The 23,596-nt window shown below is 44.4% G+C and overlaps 1 protein-coding gene across 1 annotated transcript in view; it reads left to right on the top strand.

Annotated features, from left to right (window-relative positions):
* The first annotated feature begins 1,698 nt into the window (after positions 1-1,698).
* LOC122375096 (calcium/calmodulin-dependent protein kinase type II alpha chain-like) overlaps positions 1,699-23,596 on the top strand; it is a 53,175-nt gene continuing 31,277 nt past the window's right edge. Inside the window, exons 1-7 of the mRNA XM_043354280.1 lie at positions 1,699-1,797; positions 3,839-3,961; positions 8,002-8,085; positions 9,248-9,290; positions 10,584-10,673; positions 15,909-15,959; positions 22,895-22,963. Of these exons, the coding sequence (XP_043210215.1) occupies positions 3,896-3,961; positions 8,002-8,085; positions 9,248-9,290; positions 10,584-10,673; positions 15,909-15,959; positions 22,895-22,963 (403 nt within the window). The 5' untranslated portion in view covers positions 1,699-1,797; positions 3,839-3,895. The remainder of the gene's footprint in view (positions 1,798-3,838; positions 3,962-8,001; positions 8,086-9,247; positions 9,291-10,583; positions 10,674-15,908; positions 15,960-22,894; positions 22,964-23,596) is intronic.

A 23,596-nucleotide genomic window follows, 5' to 3' on the forward strand; every position in this document is an offset into this window, starting at 1 on the left:
CTTTATTTGCGAAGCTGGGTGGGTTGTGTTCCAGGTTAGAAGGCGGCAGTGTGCGATTTTCTGTAAACTATGTGTTCAATTATTCACCTTGCTCTGACTTGTCGCTTTTTACGGGTTCATGTTGACTGTGTGTTGCGCTAGCAGTCATGTCACGAACTGCTCACTGCTTGGGCATCCGTCCCGATGGTTTTGATGAGGTCAAATATAGAGGGCACCACGGGATGCCTTTTGATACGATATCTATTCCTAGCCTCATATCCTGGTCCAGGTCCGACTCCCGGGCTATTTATAGACCCGTCCTTATATAACGTCTGCGCTGGTCAGTTGCAGCGAGATTGATCCGTGGAGCGAGCATGCTCCAGTGCACTCCTCGCGGCTCCTTAGGCGGCGTGGTGGGGATAATGATGGCTTATTTACGATAATTTTCACCTATGATTAGATGCGAACGCTCCATTTGAGCGTGAACGACCCATATCCACATTCTCACATGTGTGCACTGTGCAGTTCTAAGTTTAGGCGTGCTTTAAATCCGGAACGCTTTTAGGTGGGTTTTTGTTTGTTCTGAAAACAGCGTCACGTTCCTCTTGATTGGTCACATCCCCGCATTTCTTAGTTCAAGACAAATGTCCGCTGCTGACAAGTGGTTGGCTGCCCTCCAGCGCTTCTAAAGCTCAATCTGCCATCAAATGTGGACATGAGAAATATTGACTCGACTCTGATGTTTATGTTAGGGTATCAAGAAGTTCCGCCTGAACTGAGACTGAAATGCATGCTAATCCTGGCTCGTCATTTTAATTCAACTGTGCTATTTTTTGTAGCTGCTTGTGTGAGCAACTGCATTTTTTTCTTAAGACAAAGAATGAAGTTTGAAATGCTTACAAAAGAAAAAATTAAAATAACATCAAGTGATGTAGAGGAACGTAATAGTCCTACTTTATCGCTCACAGGTGCGCATCTTCCCCCAAGATTTCCCCAACCCTTGCCCTTCCATTCCCCAAGGAATAACCGTGTCCGCCCTCGATCGAAGTTCGCCGGGTCGACGCGAAAGGTCACCACCCCCGCCGGCCTACCTGACCCGAAACACCCGCCATCGGACGGAATCTGTAAGAGATGATTGCGAAATTCCGTCCAGGGAAGTCGCGTTGAAGAGATGCTGCTCGGCGGCGGTGGTGTTTGGTAGTGTCGAATGGAATGACCCGGAAATTGGTGCGGGGTTGGCTGTCTCAGGAGAGAGGGAGAGGGTTAAAGGAGAGAGGTGGGAGGTATAAGGCTCTAGTCGTGTGGCGATGGCAGGAGGAAGGTACGGATAAATGAAACATAGGGAGTGTCTGGTATAACCTTCGTTGCTGCCTACTGGTTGTTTTGCTCATGTCCCTCTTTGACCAAACCGCACATTGTAAACAATGTGTGGCTCGTTCTTGCGTCCTCTCTATAGTCTGGCAAACCTAAGAAAGAACGGAGTTAAAGCGTCTGAATCACTTTGCACGTGTTTTGACCACTTGAACTGTATGGTTCGGAAAATGTGTGCGAAAAGTTGTGACAAATTATGCCCTCATGGTATAAATGCACATGTATCAACGGCCGCAGCACTTTAAATCCATTCTTTCTTAGGTTTGCCAGACTATAGTTATGAATTTCACGTTATGTCACAGTTTTCCGTGATACTCTGTCACTCACGTTTCTTTTTTCTGTCTGTTTTCAGGTGTGATCCTGTATATTCTGCTGGTGGGCTACCCGCCTTTCTGGGACGAGGATCAGCACCGGCTTTATGCGCAGATCAAGTCCGGCGCATACGACGTAAGCTGGGGAAATCCCGCGGGAATATGAGTACATTTGTATGAATTTGCTGGAGACTAAAGACTGGGAGGGCTACTGCCTCTGGGAGGCTGGACAGTAGATAAATCCATGGAAAACATTCACAATGATCGGTGGCTAATGGTGATGAATGTTGTTATGAAACTGGAAAAAAAACTAACGGCAATTTGTATGTGGAGCTCTGGGCGCAAAATGACCTTGTAGTCAGCGCACTTTTAAACTCCTATAAACAAGAAATGTGAAGCTATTGGGCCAATCTCCCTCTCTTTCTTTTCGATTCACTTTCTTGCTATCTATATCGCTCTCCTCCGGCATTTCCCTTCTCTCTGTTCTTCCGCTGCCATCTTCCCTCTGCTCTCTTTCCTCTATCCCCTCCCTCTCGCAGTGTCGGTCAGTCGCAGTTTTAGTCAGTTTCCCAGTTTTCCCGCCGACTTGGTCCAACTAACGAGGCTATTTCTGGCAGAACTAATCGGAGCCCTGAATAAATTTCGTCTCCGATAACGCGGAAGAATCGACGACTTGGTCCGGTGGCTAATGCTGCTCGCTGGAGCCTGATATATTGGACTCGGCCAGAAAATATGGCGACATGGGCTGTCTTTGTGTGGGACTACTTTGGGTGAATGAGGTCCTAAATTTTTGGTTGAACGCTAATGCTAGTCATCGGCAACGGAAAATGATGAAATTCATTCGCTCTTTCACCTGTTGAATTCGGATTGCCTTGGTAGCTTGAGTTGAGTTTTTATGTCGTTTGCTTTCATTTTCTTAAAGCAAACGTCATAAAAAGAGGACCCTTCCACTGTCTATTTTGTTACAAGTTGTGAATAACAGCAAGCTGTCATGATCACCACTCAACAGCGTGTTGAAAAAAAAAAACTGTACATAGTGTGCATCAGTTATGCTAATGCCACAGAGTCAGTAGCCGCGTTTGCTTAGGGTTTGTTGTATCTAGCTTGGATATGCTGCATTTATTTCGATGTTGTGCTATCCCTGGCGTTGAATGAAATCATGTTGTATCTTGCAAAGCGCCGTTGGCATATTTTGCAACATTTCCGGCAGACCAAGGGACACGCACCAAACCCTATGTAAACGCGGCTAGTATCAAATAAATGCATTGCAACTTAAATTGCGTCTGACACCGCAACTGGAGCAATATCGTGCTGTTTTCAAATTGCGAAGTGATGGGCTTCTAAGCAATTCAAAATGAAATTGAATTCTCACGAACATCAGAAGTGTCTGAAATTTGATTTTGCCGTCAGTTGCATGCGTTTCATTCACAAAATTAATGTGTGCTGTTCTTCGTTTAGTCTTGCGCTAGGACGAGAACTTTGAACAAATTTGAACAAGTAAACAGCCTCGTAAAGTGCTTAAATATTCGTTGAATTTACCAACAGGGAGTGATGTTTTTTTTTTTCTTTCTCTTTTATCTCATGCTCTTATCCTTACCTTCACATGTAGCAAAAGTGCATAATCAAACAGCTGCAGGCCTGCCGTAACTATTCTTACATCCTCTCAGTGTATGCACTTACCTAACCCAACCTCTGTGTCCTGTGACCTGACTGTGTGTTTCCTAACCGGACAGCTTACTGTACATACGTACCTCGTGATCTCCTGCCAGCATCCTGTTCCTGCTCCTGAACGTGCTGTCTACGGAATATACTGGTCGTGAAACAATAACGGTGAGCAACCGTGCTGCTTATTGCATGTACCTAACAGAAACTACTAGTGTGCTGGTCTTCATTTAAGCTACATCATTGGGTGATCATAGTGTGTGTGTGTTCATTAGACATCGTTTGCGTTGTCTCTCCTCTCCCATCTCCCTTGTGTTTGACACGCGTATCTTACATTTCCTCACGGTGTCTTTTTGCCGCTCTGTTTGTGCGTGTTGATCACGTGTATATCACGATATCTCACATGTATCGCGTGTCTTTTTTCGTTTCTCCAGTACCCAGTCACCCATGTGTGTGCTCATCACACGCATCTTACAGTACCTCACTCACGGTGTCTCTCTTGTTCGTTCCTCCAGTACCCGTCTCCAGAATGGGACACCGTCACACCGGACGCCAAAAACCTCATCAACTCGATGCTGACGGTGAACCCGCAGCGCCGCATCAACGCCACAGAGGCGCTGAAACACCCCTGGATCTGCGTGAGTATCGATTAGTAAGAGAATGGCCCTAGATTATGGTATGTTACGATTACATGTCACTGAATCTGCGTGAGTAATGTTAAAATGGCGCTGGATTGTAGGATGTTGCGATTCGATGTCCCTGGATCTGCTTGAGTTATGCTAAAATGGCGCTAGATTATTGGACGTTGCGGCGTAGTATCATGGATATGCTTGAGTAATGCTAAAATGACGCTAAATTGTAGGACGTTGCGATTATCATGGAATATGCGTAACTAGCGATTTATTATCCCTAAATATCATGGCTAGAGCTGCTCGTATTCCTCCATCGGATTTTGCGCGGTATTTCAAACCCCACTTCAATACCTGTTTCGCTTCGGAAGAGCAGCCAGTCGCCACTGCTTAAATTGTTGTTCCTAGATGGCGCTGACATCAGGCGCCTGAACTCATGCTGCACCGCATAGCACGGAGATAGGCCGGTTGGAATTCGTGCGCCTAGGTGGCGTTAGAAGTCAATGGTTGGAGTCGAGCTTCGGGACAATGAACTGAATCGTCAGGCAGAATCGAAATGAACATAATTGACCGAATAGATTTTGAAGAGGTATGAGGTTTAGATGTAATTGATATTCGACTAGAATGCTTGAGTGTGCTTATTGAGCAATTATTGTTTTTCAGTAGTAACTTGGCTACTTCATAGTATTTCAACATGGCGCGGCATGGCTGATGTTCAAATTCAGTCAAAGCTGCCGCTGTTACGTTGCTTAGGAATCTCTCCCTATCCAACCTACAGAGTTAAAGAGTTCTTAAAATATCATGTTCGGGCATGCTCGAACAGCGACGCGGTCGGTTATCATTTAACGCTATCATCACTACCCCAGCTCGCTCGTCTCGAAAAAAGCATCCCTATAACTCCGCTGGTGTCTTCTCAGCAGCCCGTTTGCGACTAACAAGGGGATGCGTTACGATGGGAACGGCACCCTGGGGATAACTACGCTGTCGTGAAGAGAGACACATGAGTGGGGAGGAGGCGGTGCTAGTGTGGCCTCCCGGGTACAGGGAAGACGCTAATGGTATTGGTCGTCTGCTGTTTGGGCCTTGGAAGGTGGTGGGATGTTTAAGAGTTTTTTTTTTAAAATAGTAATTGAACATGTAATTAATCTTGTTTTGGTATAGTGCGTTCCTTGGTTATCCCTCGCGGGCCCGGGGGGGGGGGCGTTTTTCGCCCCCCCTGGCGAATATTTGCGATAACTCCCGAACGCTTAGGGATAGGAAGGCGAAACTTTCAGTACCTTTTCTCCCATCAATTTGACATCTTCTGTAGTAAAAAATTTGGACCTAGCCCCCTTGATGACGTCACAAGGTCCATTTTTCTAGACCCCTGCACGGCAAACTTCGGCGTCACAGACGCAAACTTCAAATAGCTGCTAAAAATAGAGTTTTAGAGATACAGACAAATTTCGAGCACGGCTGTGTAGCGTTTGACCTAGAGAAAAATAGAAAAATAGTTTTGGTGACCTGAGGTCAGAGGTCAGGTCAACGAACCCGAAATGTGGTTTTAGTTTTTCGCAAATAACTTCGACAAAAATGGTCCTAGAGCTATGACAGTGGTACCATCGCATTCGCCTTGTCAAGCCGCGTCGAATGATATATATTTTATTCGGAAAAGGTCAAGTTTCATGTTGACCTCATGTGACCTCGAATGACCTCTGGTTGACCTTGACACATGAAAGGTCGTTTATGATGGATTTGTACCCGCTGATCATGAATCTGGCATCTATTTTCCTCTAAGCCTTCATTTAGAGCTTCCGGATGGCAAAATTGTCTTATTTATTATTACTAACTTGAATCAGTGAAATACAGGGTGGAAAGTAATTACGCGAACATACTTTTTCGTCTTACAGCAATGGAAAAAGCGGCGGTAACATGAAAATTTCATCTTTTCATATATTCCTATTTATGTGCGATACACTGACAAAGGCGTTCAGGCATAATTGACATCAGCATGTCAAGCACTGTTGGCCAAAGCTTAGTCCACGCCTCCTGGAGCTGTCTGGTGAGGCAATCGATGTTGGTGGCTACTAGCAGTTCTTAGACGCTCTCCTGAAGAGTCGCCTGGATATTTTTGATCAAATTGAGGTCTGGGCTATTCCCAGATTGACCATTATATGCCCAGAAGAAGAACGGGTTCTCAAAGCACCAGTCTTGCGTGTTTTTGGCCGTGAGAGGAAGGACTTTATCAATCATGTAGAAGAGTTTCTTTGCGTCGGGCACAAAAGTGCGCTCAATCATTTTGCCCCTTTTGGTGCATTGATGGATTAGATAAAGGGACTCGTCTGGAAGGATGTTCCACTAGTTGTATACTTTATTTTTGGTGGCCTTGTTGGTCACTACATGCAATTCTGACACCATCCGGGCGCTCATAACACGCTGATGTGTGTTCTTTTGCCGGATGTTTGAAGGTTGGGACGGGCGGGACGTCGGACGCATCAGCAGCCCCCAACGCGTTGTTCTGCAGGTTTGACGGATGAAATAGCTTCGAAGATGTCTCACCCAACCACAAAGCCAGCTGCCTGTCCTCCTCTGTTCAGGTTTGGCGGTCTTTAGAAAACTTAAACTGACAATCCTGCTGTTAATTCATGAATTTTGGCCATCTCGATTGTTTGTACGGCTTGATTTTCGAATTTTCACGGATTTATGTATGAATCGTGATATCTTAGATCGGGTACCCGGCCAAAGTAAACCATTTCGCCTGTTTTCGGGTCGACTGTTGTCGTTTGGTCGCGGAAATGGTGACCACCCATTCGGCGCCTGAATTCGCCGAGGTTTTACTGCCGCCAACGGCTTTGCTTTTTAAGTCCTCTTAAGTTTTATTATGCTTCAACCAAAGGTGTAATTGAGTAATGCTGGTGCCGAGACCGTTCCGAGTCCCTTCCGCACCAATCCAGCCAAAATAATCACAAACGCTTTCCCTGGCAACTTCAAATTGAGCTCTTTGCCCATTTCGGTCTTGAGCAGCGTATGGCGTCAGCACCACTCGAAGCCGAGAGGTGTTGTAGACCTTCCAAGTCATTTTTCAAAGTAAGGTCACTTTTGTTAGATGAGGCGACAACAAACACGACCAGTCATGTTCCATAACAGCCCGCGCTCATACAAAATCTCCACTGACGGGCGAAATTGTAAGAAAATACATGTTCGCGTAATTACTTTCCACCCTGTAGCCTCTAGCAGGGACACTCTTCTGTGACCTTGACCTTTGAGCAGCCTTGTATCGTAAGATGAACCACAAATAGGGAACTGATAAGCCTCAAAACATTTCAAAACATCTTGGAAGTTAGCACGCAAGATGTGCGAAAAAGTGCCAAGTTTGAGGTCAATTTTGAGCGTGACCTTGACCTTGACCTTTGATTTGAAGCACATTTTCAGAATCCTCAGATTCTCTTCTTTCGTTTGACACCCAATTTTGCCAGTTTGATGCAGCTTGCCGTCCTCTAGAAGGCTTACTTTGAGATCACTACACATGTGCCGGTTTTGGCCTTTGACCTTGACCTCTGACCTTGAAAATTGACCTGAGGTCAAAAATTTTAGGTGCATTAGAATCGTCTCGTAAGGACCTTTCGTTTGGTATCGCTTTTGCTTCCGTAGCTCCCTTATTTACGGAGTTAGACAGGGGGGGCGAAAAACGCCCCCCCCCCGGGCTGCGGTGGTTGGGATTACCCCCCGGGCCCGGCCGGGTTATAATAGATTCGGCGCTGTCTTATTTGAAATACTTCGTCTTTGATTGAAATTTTATTGGTTTGTTTGTCCAGTAGTACGGGCTGTGCGCCACCATACCGCCTCTGGGTCACAATATGTCCTCAGTGCGTCATAATTTATCTTTTGTGCGACACAACTATGCCATCTTAGCGCCACAAAATACCGCCTGTGCATCACGATGTGTCTCCTGTGCGACAGAACATAGCGCCTGTGCGTCATAACTATGTCCTATGTGCGTCACAACACGCGTTCTATGCGCCACAAATCCCCCCTTCTAACCCGTGTGCCCTGCCCGTTGTGTTCCGCAGCAAAGGGAGCGTGTGGCTTCAGTGGTCCACAGGCAGCAGACCGTCGACTGCCTCAAGAAGTTCAACGCTCGACGCAAGCTCAAGGTCAGTGTAGGGGGGAGGGGGAGGATGTCGCAGGGGGGGGGGGGTCGCAGAGGGGGAGGATGTTGTCAGGTTTCGTATTAATGTGTGTCGGCGCAGCGGTGGGACGGTTTGCTGAAATGGAGTGAAATACTGTGGTGGAAATGCCATTGAACATGGTTTTCAGGTGAAGTGAACTGATTTCAGTAATAAGTCCCTAATACTTTTATTGAGTAATATCTGATGCACTTCCTTGTCCAAATTATGATGCTAATAAGTTATGTCTTCTAATATCGTATTTATTAACACGAACTGAATTTTAATGCTATCACATATTCATATTTTTAATTGGACACTTAAAACTCGCATTGTGAGATGCATTTGCTTGACATGGTTAAAATTCTAGTCAGCATACCTACTAAACTAAACAGTTTGAAAACTGAATCTTTCATGCCCAAAATTATGTCGTCCACTAACCGAGCCGAAACACTGAATTCCACCTCCACGTGTGCGTGAGCTGGTGCCGTGAAATTCTATTCAGCGCTCAATGTGGTCAAATCGGGCGGTCACCGTTACGACCTACCACTTTACTGACCGGCTTTGGCCGCTAGCTGGCTGTATCGCCAGTGACTCGACCGACCCGCACGCAACGCTTCCCGAGGTGTAATTGGAAAATGACGCACGTATCGGAATTGGCCGCTCACTTTCTGCAGGCGTGGTTTTGTAGTGTTGTTTTGTGTCGGGTACACGGTGGCTTTAAAATAATAAAGGGGTGAGGTAGGGGTGGAAAGGTGCTGTTTGGATTTTTTTTTGTGCTTTGTTGACTCATGTGGGGAGTGGGTGCGAAAGTGTCTGTTGAGTGCGCGTTATAAAAAGGTGTTTTCACTTTCAGCATTCGCAATATTTGACAGAATGTGCATACCTTCTATCAATAACCTTTGTTCTTCTAAAGATTATAATAGTGTTTTCGCTTAGTTTACGTATTTGAAGTTCTGAAGGTACTCTCCACGTCATTTGAGCCAATATAAGTGCATCTGTTTCATTTGACCGCAGTCTATATTTTACAGCTGCTCTTCGATTATATTCATTGTCTTCCATGGATCGCTAAATGGCATTGTTATGAATGTTTGACCAACATAAAGTTGTGAACCATTTTCCATCGACTGACGCCGTTTGGTGTCCGCAGGGAGCCATTCTCACTACGATGCTTGCCACTCGGAACTTCTCCAGTGAGTTTCTCATGTTGTTTGTGCGTTGCTTTATAGAGTAGGTAATGTATTATCACACATCATTGAGTTGAGATATGTTCTTTGCATTCTACCCGTTCCCTATAAACAATGGAGTGTGTATATTCTTCTTCTGAGTGACGTCCCACTATTCAGCCTAAAGGAAGTTTGGTCCGATCAATGTTTTGCTCGATATGATAACGCTGAAGCTACATGTGTCAGAATTCATTCAGGATAAGATGCTTAGAGTTTGCTGAATATTCTTTCGTTGTGGACATTTTTTACAAGTTCCAAGCTTGCCAACGCACACCTTGTCCATGTAATATATGTTCAGGAAGTTGTCCTTAATTCGTAACTTCGTATTTGAAACATTTCAATTTCTATAGGTACCGCTATTTACGGTCGTTTCGGAAGCATTCCCACATGCATTTTTTAGCACCCGCATCAGACTAGGATCTGGGGATTTTGTGGGCAATGCGACACCGATTCTACTGACGTCTTTAGGCTTTACGACCAAAGTTTGCGCTGGCTTTTATCGTTGTCATGGTAACGCTGGTTTTACCGGCGAATGGCCGCTTAGCAGTTTGAGTCTCTGGTGACGACATGTTGTGGTCGCTATTGATTCTTTGTAAGTCTAGAATTCATCCCTTTGTCGAAAAATGTCGGCTTTAAATCCGATGCTTGACTCTGCTAAGCTTTCAGTACTGCTTGGTGCGACCATCGGTATTTCAGATTGTCGCTGAAAAAAATCAAATGCATTTGGATTTAATAGGAGCTCATTCATTGTGTTTTCATAACCTCAAATTTGACAACTTGGCCTGCCAAGAATGGCAGGACCTCCCATCGCGTTAAAACGATCCGCTAATAACATTCAGATTTCAAAGAACGTCGTTGACAAAGTCTAGGAGCTTCCGGAGATGTTACTAAAATTAGCCAGCTCATAGTTCTTGAAAATTGTCACAAGGAAGACATTTGACTGAAAGGCTCGGCGATAGCGCTAATCTATCAGCTAACCAAACTTACCAGGCCTGAAAAATCCTTTGTCCGAGCAGAGTAATCTGATTTGTCCTGCTGGTTAGTGCTAGGCTAGGCATCCACCATCTATATGTAACCCTTTGGCATGCTTAGTGCTAGGCATCCATGTCAATTACAACACTGGTATTGCTTCTTGCATTCATTGTTCAATGTTCATTGTTCAACCCATTATTTTTCCTAGTTCGTGTAAGTCGGCCGTTGCTCTGACCTTTGACCTTTGGCCCTTGATCTGACCTTTGACCTTTGACCTGTGTCCGCCAGGTCGCAGCATCGTCGCCAAGAAGGGTGACGGTTCTCACGTGAAAGAGAGCACAGAGAGCAACACCACTGTCGAGGATGACGACTGCAAAGGTAGGCCGGGTTCAAATCCCAGCGCAGACAAAACTTTTCCGTAGACGGTGGTGGACTATGCTGGTGGCTGGGCTGTAGATTGCTTGGATGGTGGCTAAGCTAAGCTACGTATGGAAACTCTGTAAAAGTGGACGACAACGGATTTCTTATAGGCATAATTCGTGATAGAACAAGCCAAGAGCTAAATTGTCAGGCTTGACCTACAGGACACAGTTATTTTGATTCGTTTGTTTCAGAATCCCATCCCTAATTAAACAGTTTGTGTAGTATATTTCAATTTGTATACAGCAACACATACTATAGCTGTACTGTACAATAAGCATCTGTCCTTAGCATTTCGCACTAGATATCTCCAAATGTACATTTCCCTCGCATCCCAGCTTAGACACCCGTAATTCCCAAATTCATCCAACCGTAGCGGGTTGGGGCTCTTGTTGCAGCCGTGGTCAGTCGGTCTGCAGTTCACCGACCCCCCGCGGGGCTGGGGGAGCGTCTGTGGCTAAATTTGGCATCAGACCCGCACTGCATAGCAACAGGGAGCTGGGTGGAGCCGAATCTGGACCGGGGAGGAGAGGGGGGGGGGGGGAAGAGATAGGGCCGGCATCACGTCACGGGGTTAGGGAACTCTGCGGTCGATTGTTTTTTAAATTTAGTGGATGGTTGCTATGGTCTTAAAAGTTTGAAAAATATAAAAATGCGGTAATTTAGAAATGCAATCCTTTCCGTAAAACATGATAAATCTCTGGCTAAAAGTGAATTGTGTTCAATTTTACCATATCACAGGTATTGTAACCTCATCCTTGGGTGCTCGGTGACGAACTTCTTCCGAACTATATGCCCTTTTCTTGCAAAAATTATATCTATCTCAACCCTGGGATGGGAAGTGACCGATCATTCCTGGGTCTCTTTGTGACAAAAAGCTTTTCACCGGGCACATAACATGGTGGACGGGGAGGGAGTATAGCCGGGCCGGGCCTCACGAAACACCATTGGACATTGAAACCAAAATTGATAGGCAAAGTTGGCAAAATTGATTGGCATCAAAATACGCGGCAAGTGAAGCGCCGTCAGTGGTCGATCATGTTGATGTAAACACTAGGCGCATATGAAATTGTCGTGCCTCTGTAGATAAATATCGCTGATATTTCTCATTGACAATGAAAAGGATTCGGTTTTCAACAAAACTGCGCTAAATTCTGGTTAGCACTTTCTAAGTGCGACAGGCTTGAATTTAAGACAATAGCCTCCGAAAGGTATTTATGTATACCCTTGGTCGGAATGCTATATAACCTGTATTTGTCTGTATTACCTGTATTTAGCCCTTTCGTACATAGTCAGTCGTCATTGTAGAAATGCCTTATTAGCTTTCACTCTGTGCTCCTAAGATTGAACGAAGATACCCTAATAGTTGATCCTTCTTTAGTGTGTATGTGTGCGTGCGTGTGTGTTTGTGGGTGCCCTCATTGTGCGTGTGACGTCATATTTGTTTTGTAGTGTCGTGCCTTTAGTGTAGATGTCTATGTAGATTTGGGTAGATGAGTGCCGCATAGACCTTGTGTTGTAGATTGCTGTGGAATCGAATCGGGCTATTACCTTCTTTGCCTTTCTTTTTCAATGTTGCGTTCCAACTGGAGTTGGCCTTTCAACTACAGTTTGCAAGTCTTCTCCATAATCGAGAAAAGACGTCTCGTGCATGTGCTTGTAGCAGCACCGCCACTACGTGTTTTAACTAGTCCTAGAGCGCAGTAAGAATCGCTGCTACTTCTCAGCGCCTACTGTCTGCCTCCTTTTGCGATGTTGCGTGTGTTCGAGCGTCAGGCTATTGTCGTGCTTAGGCTCGTAGCTGGCTGTGACAATTTTCCTTAGGCTGGGCTCTTGGCTAAACCCCGTGCTTGGCTAAGTAGCTGTTTGGCTTCTAATGAGCTGCTTATGATGATCTAAGTGGTGTAGTGCAGTGTCTTGGCTTAAAGGTAACTAGGACTTTGTCTTACATGCCCAGATATGGTTGTTTAGTTAAATTATGCCTTCAGTAAATGATCATTTGACGTTAAAATTTCTACATCCTCAGGTATTCACCGTCTTATTCCTAATCGTCTTTGATTTACCCAAAGAATCCGGCATTGAAATTCATTCATCTCGGACTCTTGAGGAAACACCCCCAAGGGTTCTGTTCATAGACCTCTATCCCGATATGCAGAGGTCTATGCTCTCCCATGCTCGCCGTTTTGTGTGCGCCGTCTGTGGAGCGCTGACGGCAGCTGTGTTTCGCCATGTGGCCACCAGAGGCGCCACCGGCGGTGCCGGCGCGCGCCTCCGCTGCCGCCGCGGCCGGCGGCGGGTTCGTAGGGGCCCTACGTAAGATGGTGGGCGGGCAGCAGGGGGCGGCGGCCGCCCCCGCCCCCGCCCCCGCCCCCGCCGCCGCCGTCCCCGCCCTGGCCGCCCTAGTCAATGGAGCTCGCGGTGAGGACTACTCGACTGATAGCGCAGCCTGCTTCCCCGAAACGGAGCGCCGCCAGCACGGGGTCTTCCGGGACGGGCCCCGGCAGCGCCGCGCGCCGGGCTGGGCCGGGGTAGCTGCAGGATAGCAGGCGGCCCGCGTGCTACCAGAGAACCGCCCGTAGAGCCGCGGCTTGGAGATTTGGCGGGCAGTTTGCGCGCCACCGCGCTGCGCTCTTTGGCTGGCGTAGAATAGCTGAACAAAGTCGCTCGCAGCGAGGCATGCGGAGGGACTGGGATTAGTGGCCAAACCGGTTTGTATAAAAAGCGTTTAAAATAGTTCACTGATCCAAGCGGACTACGAAATGCATTCTGGGACGACTTCTGATTGATTTGAAATTCATTCCAAATTTTGTTGGTTGTATCTGATAAAAAATATACCTGCAACAATCTGAGGAGCGTTTCGGATTTCTGCTGCACGGTGCTCGAGTAAGAATTTTTCATTTGTGTTATGTCTCGATGCCGCTTTCGCTTACGCTAGACGCCATTTTACAGCGCCTGGATCTAGTAGTAGTATCAGTCATGACACTTTTACACCGTCAAACACTGTTCATTTTGTTAAACATTTTGGTAAAATTTACCGGTGACACACTACATTTCAAGGTGCGACCCACATTTTCTCAGAAATTTGTTCTAGTGACGTCACACAGTGCTCTGATCTGATGACATCATGCGGCGCCCCGGCCCGGCCCGGCTGTCAGCCCCCTGGTGGTGGTTTCCAACACTAATTCGACACACCGCACTAATACTTATCATTATCTCTCACCATCACCCCACCCGCCTGCACCACGAGCCACGAGTGACCCTTGGGGTGTTCATAAACCCGTAAAGTGGTCCTAAGGGCCATGTGTGACCCTAGAGTGACCCCTGGGTTTTGATAAATCCCTAAGAGTTTCCCGCAATGAGTGACCCCTTGGGTGTTTATAAACCCTGAAGGTATTCACGTGTGACCCTAGAATGACTCCTGGGTGACTTTTGGGTGACCTGGGTGACCCCTTTGAACGGTCTTTGGACCGCTCTTACCCTTAAGTTTGGTTTTTGAGTGACCCCTAGGCGCTGTTTGACCTTTAAGGGGATATTTCGGCCGCGAATGACCCCTCGTGACCCCTGGGCGTCGGATGATCCTCGAGGTAACCTTGAGTGTCGGATGACCCCTTATCCTTGGACCATAGTCCATAGGTGACCCTGTGGTGATGCTGGCATAGGGATAGGATTCAGTAAATTTAACGACCGTGAAATTCCCTAGGTTTTCCGACGTTTAATGTACCTACAATTCATATTAAACAAGAAAATTGTTAAGTACAACTCCTTGCTAGTTGCTTGTCGATATCACCCACATAGCGAAATTTATTGCTGTATCTTGGGAGTAGAACATCATTTTGGGCAAATGTTTCCGCCTTAATATTGTTATGCTCTGCTTTTCGGCGCTTGTCGCTAGCTCTGCATGGATGCCTTGCTTCTGCCTGTGTCTTTAGACGGCCCTTTTCGATCGGCTTTTCGGGACCTGCAGCTAACATAGCGAGAGTGCGTAAAACGGGTGGTATGCAGTGACTTTAGTATTTACAGCAGTAGGTAGCGCCGGTTTAAAACAAAGACCGATGGGGCTTGTAGGTAGGTAGTACGGCAGAGGGCTGTGTAGAGTGTATTAACTCTTATGTCGTTCACCAAGGGTGTATGTAGAAGTTATTGAGGAAAAAGTTAGGCGTTAGTCATTATGATATTACGTGAACGTTAGACAATAGCTTCGTTGTTAATCATTTAGTGTCCACATTGCCTTATTGTGATGTTTTATCGCTCAACATCAGTGCACATTCATTCATTCATTCATTCATTCATTCATTCATTCATTCGTCCATTCATCCATTTGGCCACCACATTGCATCGTCATTTTGAATGGCTCGACTTCATTGTAATGGTATGGGGTGTGTGCAACTTGGTTGGCATTTCATTCATTCATGCCACGTATTATTCATTTTGCTCATATACCCTTTGCTTACGACAGCAGGGCCTATGTTGCGTGTTCTGTTCGGGGCTTGGCTTATGTTTGCAAAACATTCGGTTGCTAGTGGCGGATGCGTGTCCCGTCTTGATGTGTTAGCGTTTATTTGTTTTCGGGTTGGGCGTGCTTTGTGCTTGTGGCGTTAAAATTTTTACCAAAATTTGTTAGAGGGGCTTCTAAAATTTTCATTTTACCTTCTATATTGATGAGGTAAAACTTACCGATGGTGTGATCAAGATTTCTAAAACATCTTTTTAAGAGCTTGGGAGGCTATGTAATTCTCTTCGATCATCCATTTATCCATTCATTGAATTATGCTTCATTTTAGCTCTGTACGTTCTCTTTTAGCTTGTGGGAGACAACACGCAACTCATTTTGCCAACGTTTTTTGAACATGGGCCGGTTTGTTTCCATCATAATTACGTCACAAATCGTCACTCATTGCACATTCTTCTGGCCCGCTTTCGGATAAAAAACTTTTTCTGTACATAGCACGCCTATCCCATTGGGGATTTCCATATCACGCATCAAATCACGTGCAGCGGGAGAAAGGGCACCGACAGCATCAGAACTGTACTGGACAGGTGCCCTTTTTGCCCGCTGCACTGTCGCTCTGCCGAACGGTGCGAGACAGAAAGGTGACTTTTAGTTATCTCTCTTTCTCTCTCTCCATCTCTTTTTCTCTCTGCGTTTTTCCGCCGTGCCGTCCGTCCGCACGTGCCACGTGCCACGTGCTGCAGAGGACCGCAAGGTCGACAGATCGGCCACTGTGATCGCCCGAGAGCCCGAAGGTATGTGACCTGACCTGACCCGGCCACCTGACCTTGGACCCGGCTTGGTGTGGCGAGTGCCGACCCCACCCTCTCCTAGAAACCGCTGTCGTATTTGATCTATGCAGAGGTGAAAAGGCGGGATTGGATAATGTTCAATATTTAGTCGGTGTCGATGTGTTGAAATTGGTAACGGGTGCTCGCAGAATGCGTTCGTGAAGATTTGCCAAACTTAGCGTTACTTTATTCTTCCAACGTCATGCTTCTCAGTTTTTGTAATTTTTCTCCAAAGACCTTTTCACCTCTGCTGCCGAGTTGATCTGTGTGATATTCTCCTGTCGGATTGAACTCACCCCACTTTCACCCTTCACAAGACGTCAGAGCTAGTGGAGTTAGTCTGCACCCGGTATCATTCAGAACTCCGCCGTCACCGTGACCTTGACCTTGACCTGAGACCTTACCTTTGACCTCTGACCCGAGCATCGTGCCTGGACCGTGTCAATGAGGAAAGCCCGCCAAGCTATCGACGTATTTTGTACATAATTGGAATGAGGCCCTATGTATCGCGCAAGGGTACTGATTTTTGTGCGTGGACAATTTTGATTAGACCACCATTGGGTGATGAGTAGAAGCTAATGCGTAGTGAACGCGGTGCGAGCGCTAGAATCGCCGCAACTGTTGTGAGGGCTTCTCAGGGTTGCCAGCCTTGTGCTGATGACATCATACACACACCGCCGGGATTGTGGTGGTGACGTCATAGAACGGTGACGTCATCGGTAACATGAGAGCGGATATTAGTGGGCCAAAAAGGGCTGCAGTGCACTTGGGAGTAAATAGCATGGTTCTGGACTGCTGGCGAGCCAATGGGCGACAGGGAATGGTAAAAGCATGAAAAAGCTGGTCCGTAAAGGCTGAAACAGACTCTTTCCGCGTTCAGGAAATCGCATGCGAGAGCCTATTCAAATACATTGTAATTCTTCTCGCATCAATCGCTTGCGGGAGGTGCGTGCGATTGATGCGAGCGTGCTTCCATGTATTTGAATAGGCTCTCGGATGCGATTTCCTGACTGCGGAAAGAGTCTGTTTCAGGCTTAAGAGAGGCTGACAGCATATGGTTGGTAGTGTTGGCAGAGAATAGCCTCTACATTTGGCTGCACCAGGTAGGTAGTATATATTGGATATGCCCGCTTCCTTTTTGTTGTTTGTATATAGAGGTGCTCGGAAAACTTGCAAAGAGATGCTCTTCCGACTGAATTTTTACATTTTCTAGTCGACGTGATATAAAATCATATCTCTACACTTGGCACGTTAAAAAACAGATTGAAATGGCAACCGAAGACGCGGTTTTTGCAGAATTTCTGAGCGCAACATTCTGCCACTCTGCATGTCGATTTTGTGTTGTGTTTGATCCTGCCTGTATTTTTGTTGTGCTATATGAAGTGCTGCATGCCAGCATTCTGCAAAAAGACTGCGCCTACAGGGAATTGTTCGTGAAAATGACTTGGGACTGGTGACTTGACAAAATATCTTGCGTGATAAATTATCATTAGCCTTTCTCCTAAAAAAGCCAAAAAGCTACTTTTACTATTTTTAGTGTCACAACTTGAAGCGGCGATGGTAAAAGTCTTTACTTGTCCCAAGGTGCATCAATTTTCACGTTATTTCCATTGCAAGCACCCGGCATGTATGTGGGTGAGGTGCCAACCATGTGTTTGTGTCCCTGACCCTGGCCGTGACCTTTGTCAGGTCAGAGGTCACAGCGAGGCTGGGGTGCCGACTAACCCCTCTTCTGTGCCGTGTTTACCAAGGGTGATGTGTTGGACCTGTGTTGTGATGATTCAGAGGGGGTGTGGTCGTATTTTTTTTTTTTTTTCGAACTACTCCGCCACCCATTATTAGGTGACCAGGAGTGCCCCCACCCTCAGCCCAGCGACTCACAGCACCTTACGTTAACACCAGACAAAAATAAAAAAGGATAAGTCGCGGCACTCCCAGCTAGGAAAATTGAAAAAAAAAACAAAGTAAGCAAAAGAAGTGCGGGAACCGGTTAATAAATAAAGAGAGCCAAAGTAGTCATTGCTGAAAGCAGCGGATGACTGTTCTACTACATCTAAGAAAGAAGTCATTCATACATGCATACATAATTGGTTAGTAGAGTGCATTCAGCCTTTCACTCCTAGAAGAAAAATCAGCAAATGGCAATCCAGTGGGGAAACATTTCTGGTCAATTCGAGCGCAGGTCAACAGCCAGACTTTCTAGGGCCCACCAGCTAAGCAGGGCTTGTTGCTGATGGACCCCTTCAAGTCCGGCGTTCCATTTGAGTGGGGACGTATCTCCTGTGTTGATAATCACAAAGGTAGGTTACATTATCAACACATCATTGTCAGCCTAGCCCAATAATAAATGCACCAATATGTCCATTTATTATTGGGCCACTTGTCGAGATGCTAAGCACTTTGTATGAAAAGTACTAGGTAAGCGTGTGTATTACGCTATTTAGGTATGTATTGCTATTTATTATCATGTTCTTGTTGTTTCTCTTATTGTAAGATTTAACATATTTTCATATTCATTTATAGGTATATTTACGAGGATACTTAGTACCCAGGATTACTTAACTAATACTTATTGCTAATACTTCACTTAAACTTTTGATAAGTACTTTTGCTTAGTACTCACTAAGTAAGATATTCTTTACATATTTTTTGAAAGTGTTTTTCGATTGAGGTACTTCTTCTAATAGAAGATCTTTAGCTATTAAGTCATTCCAGAGTTTGGGTCCGATGCAAGGAAATGAGTAGAGCCTGTAATTTTTTGTTGAAAAAACAGGTTGAAAATGATGGATATTTCTTGTCTGATGGATAGGGTCAGTTGAAAGATGAAGTAATCGTCTTACAGAGACTGGTAATTCCTGCATTATGTACTTATGCATGATAAGCATTATTTGAAGTTTGGCTACGTCTTTAATTTTAAGAATACTATATTTTTTAAATATTGGGGTAGCACTTTGTGGTGGGAAAATACCTTCAATTAGTCTCATGAACCTTTTTTGCAGAATTACCAGCCTTTGAAGGTGGTTTTCATAGTTGGAACCCCAAATGAAACAGCAGTAGTTGATATAAGGAAAAATCAAAGAATAATATAATTGAATGAGCTGCTGTTTTGGGATAAAGCGTCTAGCTCTTGCAATCATTCCAATGTTTCTGCTGATAATTTTACATATGCTACTGATATGAGATGTGAATTTGAGGTCAGAGTCAATAAGGATTCCTAAATATTTCACTGTTTTCATTTCAACTACTGCTGTGTTTCTAATGTAAATGTTTAACTTTTCAGCAGTTCTCCGTTTTGAATATACTTGGAGAAATGTTTTTGATGGGTTCACTGTGAGGTAGTTTGCTTCTAGCCATTCAGATATTTTTGACAGGGCTGCATTTGTTATTTCTTGAAGTGTTTCTCTGTTTTTATGTTTGAAAAATATTGCAGTATCATCTGCATACAACATAATTTGCCCTTCAATTGGAAGATTTGCAATGTCATTTAAGTATAGAATGAAGAGGAGTGGTCCAAGAATTGACCCCTGCGGCACTCCTATTTTTATTTCTCGTTCAGTTGACTTGACCCCTTCTATCTGTACCACTTGAAATCTGTTTGTTAAGTATGATTTGATTGTTTTTAGAATATTTCCTCGAAAACCCATTTTGTTTAACTTTTCTAGTAGTATTTGGTGTTCTACAGTGTCAAATGCTTTTGAAAGGTCAAGAAAGACACCTGCTATAATGTTATTAGTTTCCAGTGCTTCAGTTATGTAGTCTTGAATAAGCATGACTGGCATGTAGGTAGAGTTATTTTTCCTGAATCCAAATTGATTGTCTGAGAGAATGTGTCTGCTTGTTGCAAAGTCTGTCAGTTGGTAGTGGATAACCTTCTCTAATATTTTTGAAATTATTGGCAAAATGCTTATTGGTCTGTAGTTAGATAAGCTATTATGATCTCCACTTTTGAATATTGGCTTCACAGATGCTATTTTTAAGGGATCTGGGAAGGTTCCTGTTGAGAGGCATAGGTTGAAGAAATAAGTAAGCTTTGAAAGGATAGGTTTGTAAGAATGTTTCAATATTTTTGAATTGATTCCATCAATTCCAGCACCAACATCTTTAAGCTGTTTAATTATTTGTTCCACTTCATCATCAGTGACACTAGAAAAGTTAGTCATTTCTCCTTCTGTCTCTCGAACATTTTCTAAGGGATTTGTGTTGTTACAAGGAATATTTTGTTTCAACTTTTCCCCTATTTCTGTGAAAAATTTGTTGAAACTTTCAGCCATTGACATCATTTCTTGACCGCTATTCTCAGTGTTGTTTAGTGTTTCACCTGGCAAAATATCACATTTACTTTTTTGTTTTAGAAGTTCATTTAATGTTTCCCATGTCTTTTTGGGGTTCCTGTTGTTTTTTTGAAATTCTGCTTCATAGTAGGCCTTCTTTGAGTTTGTAATTGCCCTATTTAGACAGTTTCGATATTTTTTGTATTGTGCTATATTGTATGAATTTGGATTTTTAAGTTTGTTCACAAACATTTTGTTTTTGTGATTGATGGAACAGAGTATAGCTGGGGTCATCCATGGTTTTATGAAGTTATTTTTTCTTGAGCATGTTATGGTTTTTGAACACATAGCAATGCCGTCCTTGTATGCTTGTATAATCTGTATGCAGGCCAGTTCAGGATCTGTTTGAGTGGTGAGATCATCAAGACTCTCTATTAGGTGGCCCTTCAGGTGTTCAATTTTATTGTAATCAAATACTGTTCTTTCCTTATCCTTCTTTTCTAATATTTTATTTTCAACATTTGCAGTTGTAAAGATTACAAGGTGGTCTGAAAGGTCTGTTACAATTACCCCTGGTACTACTATTTTAGACAAGTCATTTGTGAAGATATTATCAATAAGAGTACTTGAGGTTGGGGTAATGCGGGTAGCTTTAGAGATAGTTGGCAAAAATCCAAAACTGCACATCAATGTAAAAAATGATTCATTTGCAGAATTATTATTAATTGAGAATAAATCAAAATTGAAGTCACCTGCAATGAATGCAAGCATGTTTAGTGCGGTTAAGGCGGAAAGAAACTGTTCCATTTCAAGAAGAAATTCCCATTCATTATCAGGGGGTCGGTAAATTTGACAAATAAGGAAAGATGGCTTGTTTCCATTAGTTACCTGTAAGGTAACTACTTCTGCTGTTTTGAATTCATGTAGTATTATCTTTTGGATGCCAGTGAAATATTTGTCATAAGCAAAAATTGCTGATCCCCCTCCTACTTTAGTTTCTCTGCTTTTGTAGAAAGCCATATATTCATCCCCTAAGCAAAACTTATTTTCTATTTTTGGATTGAGCCAGGTCTCTGAAATGCATACAAATGCCATCTTCTGGTCTATTTGTGCCAAAAATGTTACAATTTCATCAAGTTTATTTACCATTGAACGTGCGTTTATATGGATGATAGAAATGTTATTTTCAAAACAGTTCAGGCTTCTCACCTTGGTACATTCATGAAATTTGCAGCTGGTCCTGACCTTATCATATTGGGAATGAGTCGTGGATATGTTGCTTATATCATTTATGAAGGGATCAAAGGTTAAATTATAAAGATCAGATAAGGTTGACTCGTCAGCCAGCGTACCAGTTACCGCGATAGATAAGAAAAACTACGCTCAAAACTACGTATGGTTTGATGGAGGATGGCATTTTCTCAATGTTTCTTGGGTTCGCTCTTGGGTTCGCTTCTTGGGTTCTTGGGTTTCTTGTAAGTAATGCAAAGGGATTTTTTGCCTCATGTTGAGCTACGGACAGATAGTTCTTATCTATCACATATTAATCATGCGTATTTATTTTACTAGCTCGTTTTGGATCGGGATCATCTGGGTTACAACTTAGCGTTGTAAAAAGTTCGTAGAAATTTCGTACTCCCAGTAACTATCGCCATTTATTGGTTTCACTCAAACTCTTCTAATGTTTCTCACGGTTCAGATGGCCTCTTTGGTGCGTTGTTACAGCATTACGGGGATGCGTGAAGTACTGTGCATACGATCAGTGTCATCGCAAGTGTTGTGATTGTGTAACTTCGTCAGCGTGTGTGTGCGCCCGTGTGGGTGTGCCACATGCACCGTTTTGAGCTGTGACCTAACCTGACCTCACATGACCTGACCTGGCCTGGCATGTCCACGCAGTGGTGCGTTTATTCCTGTCAAAATGTACCCAAAGGCTGGCTGAAGCTGATTGACGACTTATTGTTGACCGGCTTGTCATTTCATTTGTTGTCCCATTTGTTACCCTTACTTTTTTACTTTTTTCTTACTCTCGGGGCCTATTTCACCTGAATACTCTTGGTAGCTATAACCGTTGTCCTTCGTAAGTTGTGGTCGCTGACTTTCATTTGACGTGTCCCAAAACGCCACTTATCTATACATATTTTTCGGGAACAAAATATTTGACTCCAACATCTGGTTTTGTCTTGGTCGAACTCTTTTTATTTTGACTATGTAGCCTAAACAACTTTTTCCCTTATTTTTTTTCGACGCATTCCACAACATCTGCTATCGCTATTTTTCTCAGGTAGTCTACCATTTTTTGTGACCTCACAAAACTATGTTATTATCGTATATAGTTCTCCTGACCCTATTCTTTGTTGTGCAGATGAGATGTACTGCAAATGGATCTACCCCTTGTCTAAATAATTGCATGTCACTATCCATCCTCATTCCCGTTTTGTCGGTGGATTATTTGGCCGAACCTGACCCCTCCATTCTTCCACAAAAAAGTCACTCACACCCTATTATATGTACCCTCCCCCTCCTGATCTGACCACGCCGTGACCTGACCTGACCTGACCTGACCTGTGCTGCCGGGTCAGCCGGGTCTAACAATGTGTGCGTGGCGTTGATCTGGGCTCTCCACAGAGAACGGCCCCGGCAAGTGTCAGGTCTCTCTAGTGCCCGTCATTCAGCGAAACGACCAGGTGTTTAACGGTGAGTCGGATGACACAGAATGATACAGAATGGCACTGGATGGCACACTGACACTCGGGTGTCAGTCACGACACTCCACGACACTCTGACACTCAGCGAGACCCGGTTGACACCCGTGTAAATACCAGTGCACAGTATTTCTCAGCAGTGTCGAACGTCTTTCTACACGGTCAAGCCGTGCAGGATTTTGGTATGCACAGATTTCGTTTTTTATTATCAAAGACTCGGGATTTATCTACCTATAAGACAGTGTGTTACAATTCAGCGTTTATTTCTGATGCAAGGGATGGAGCGCTTAGTGGAATTGCATCTCTTATTCGGAACAGATCCTCGACAGTACTGAAAGGAGAATAAAAACATGTTATACAATACTCTATAAAACATTTTATAGAAGATTCATTTAAATGAATTTAGCCGGTGTTTGAATGGGCGGATTAGAGCCGAGTTCACATGCTGAGCACAGCTTGTTGCGTAGGTCCCGACCCCTACCGCCCGATCGGCCAATTCTGGACAACGGGAAAATGGGTGCCAAGGCTTGGCGTACCCATCAAAACCAGACACGGTCTGTCCCACTCAACGAAGCAATAATGACAATTTTTGATCGCAGGGCAGAGGGCCTCTGCACTATTGCCA

The sequence above is a fragment of the Amphibalanus amphitrite genome, unplaced genomic scaffold (genome assembly GCF_019059575.1).
Source record: "Amphibalanus amphitrite isolate SeventyFive unplaced genomic scaffold, NRLGWU_Aamphi_draft 001774F_arrow, whole genome shotgun sequence".
NCBI lineage: Eukaryota > Metazoa > Arthropoda > Thecostraca > Balanomorpha > Balanidae > Amphibalanus > Amphibalanus amphitrite.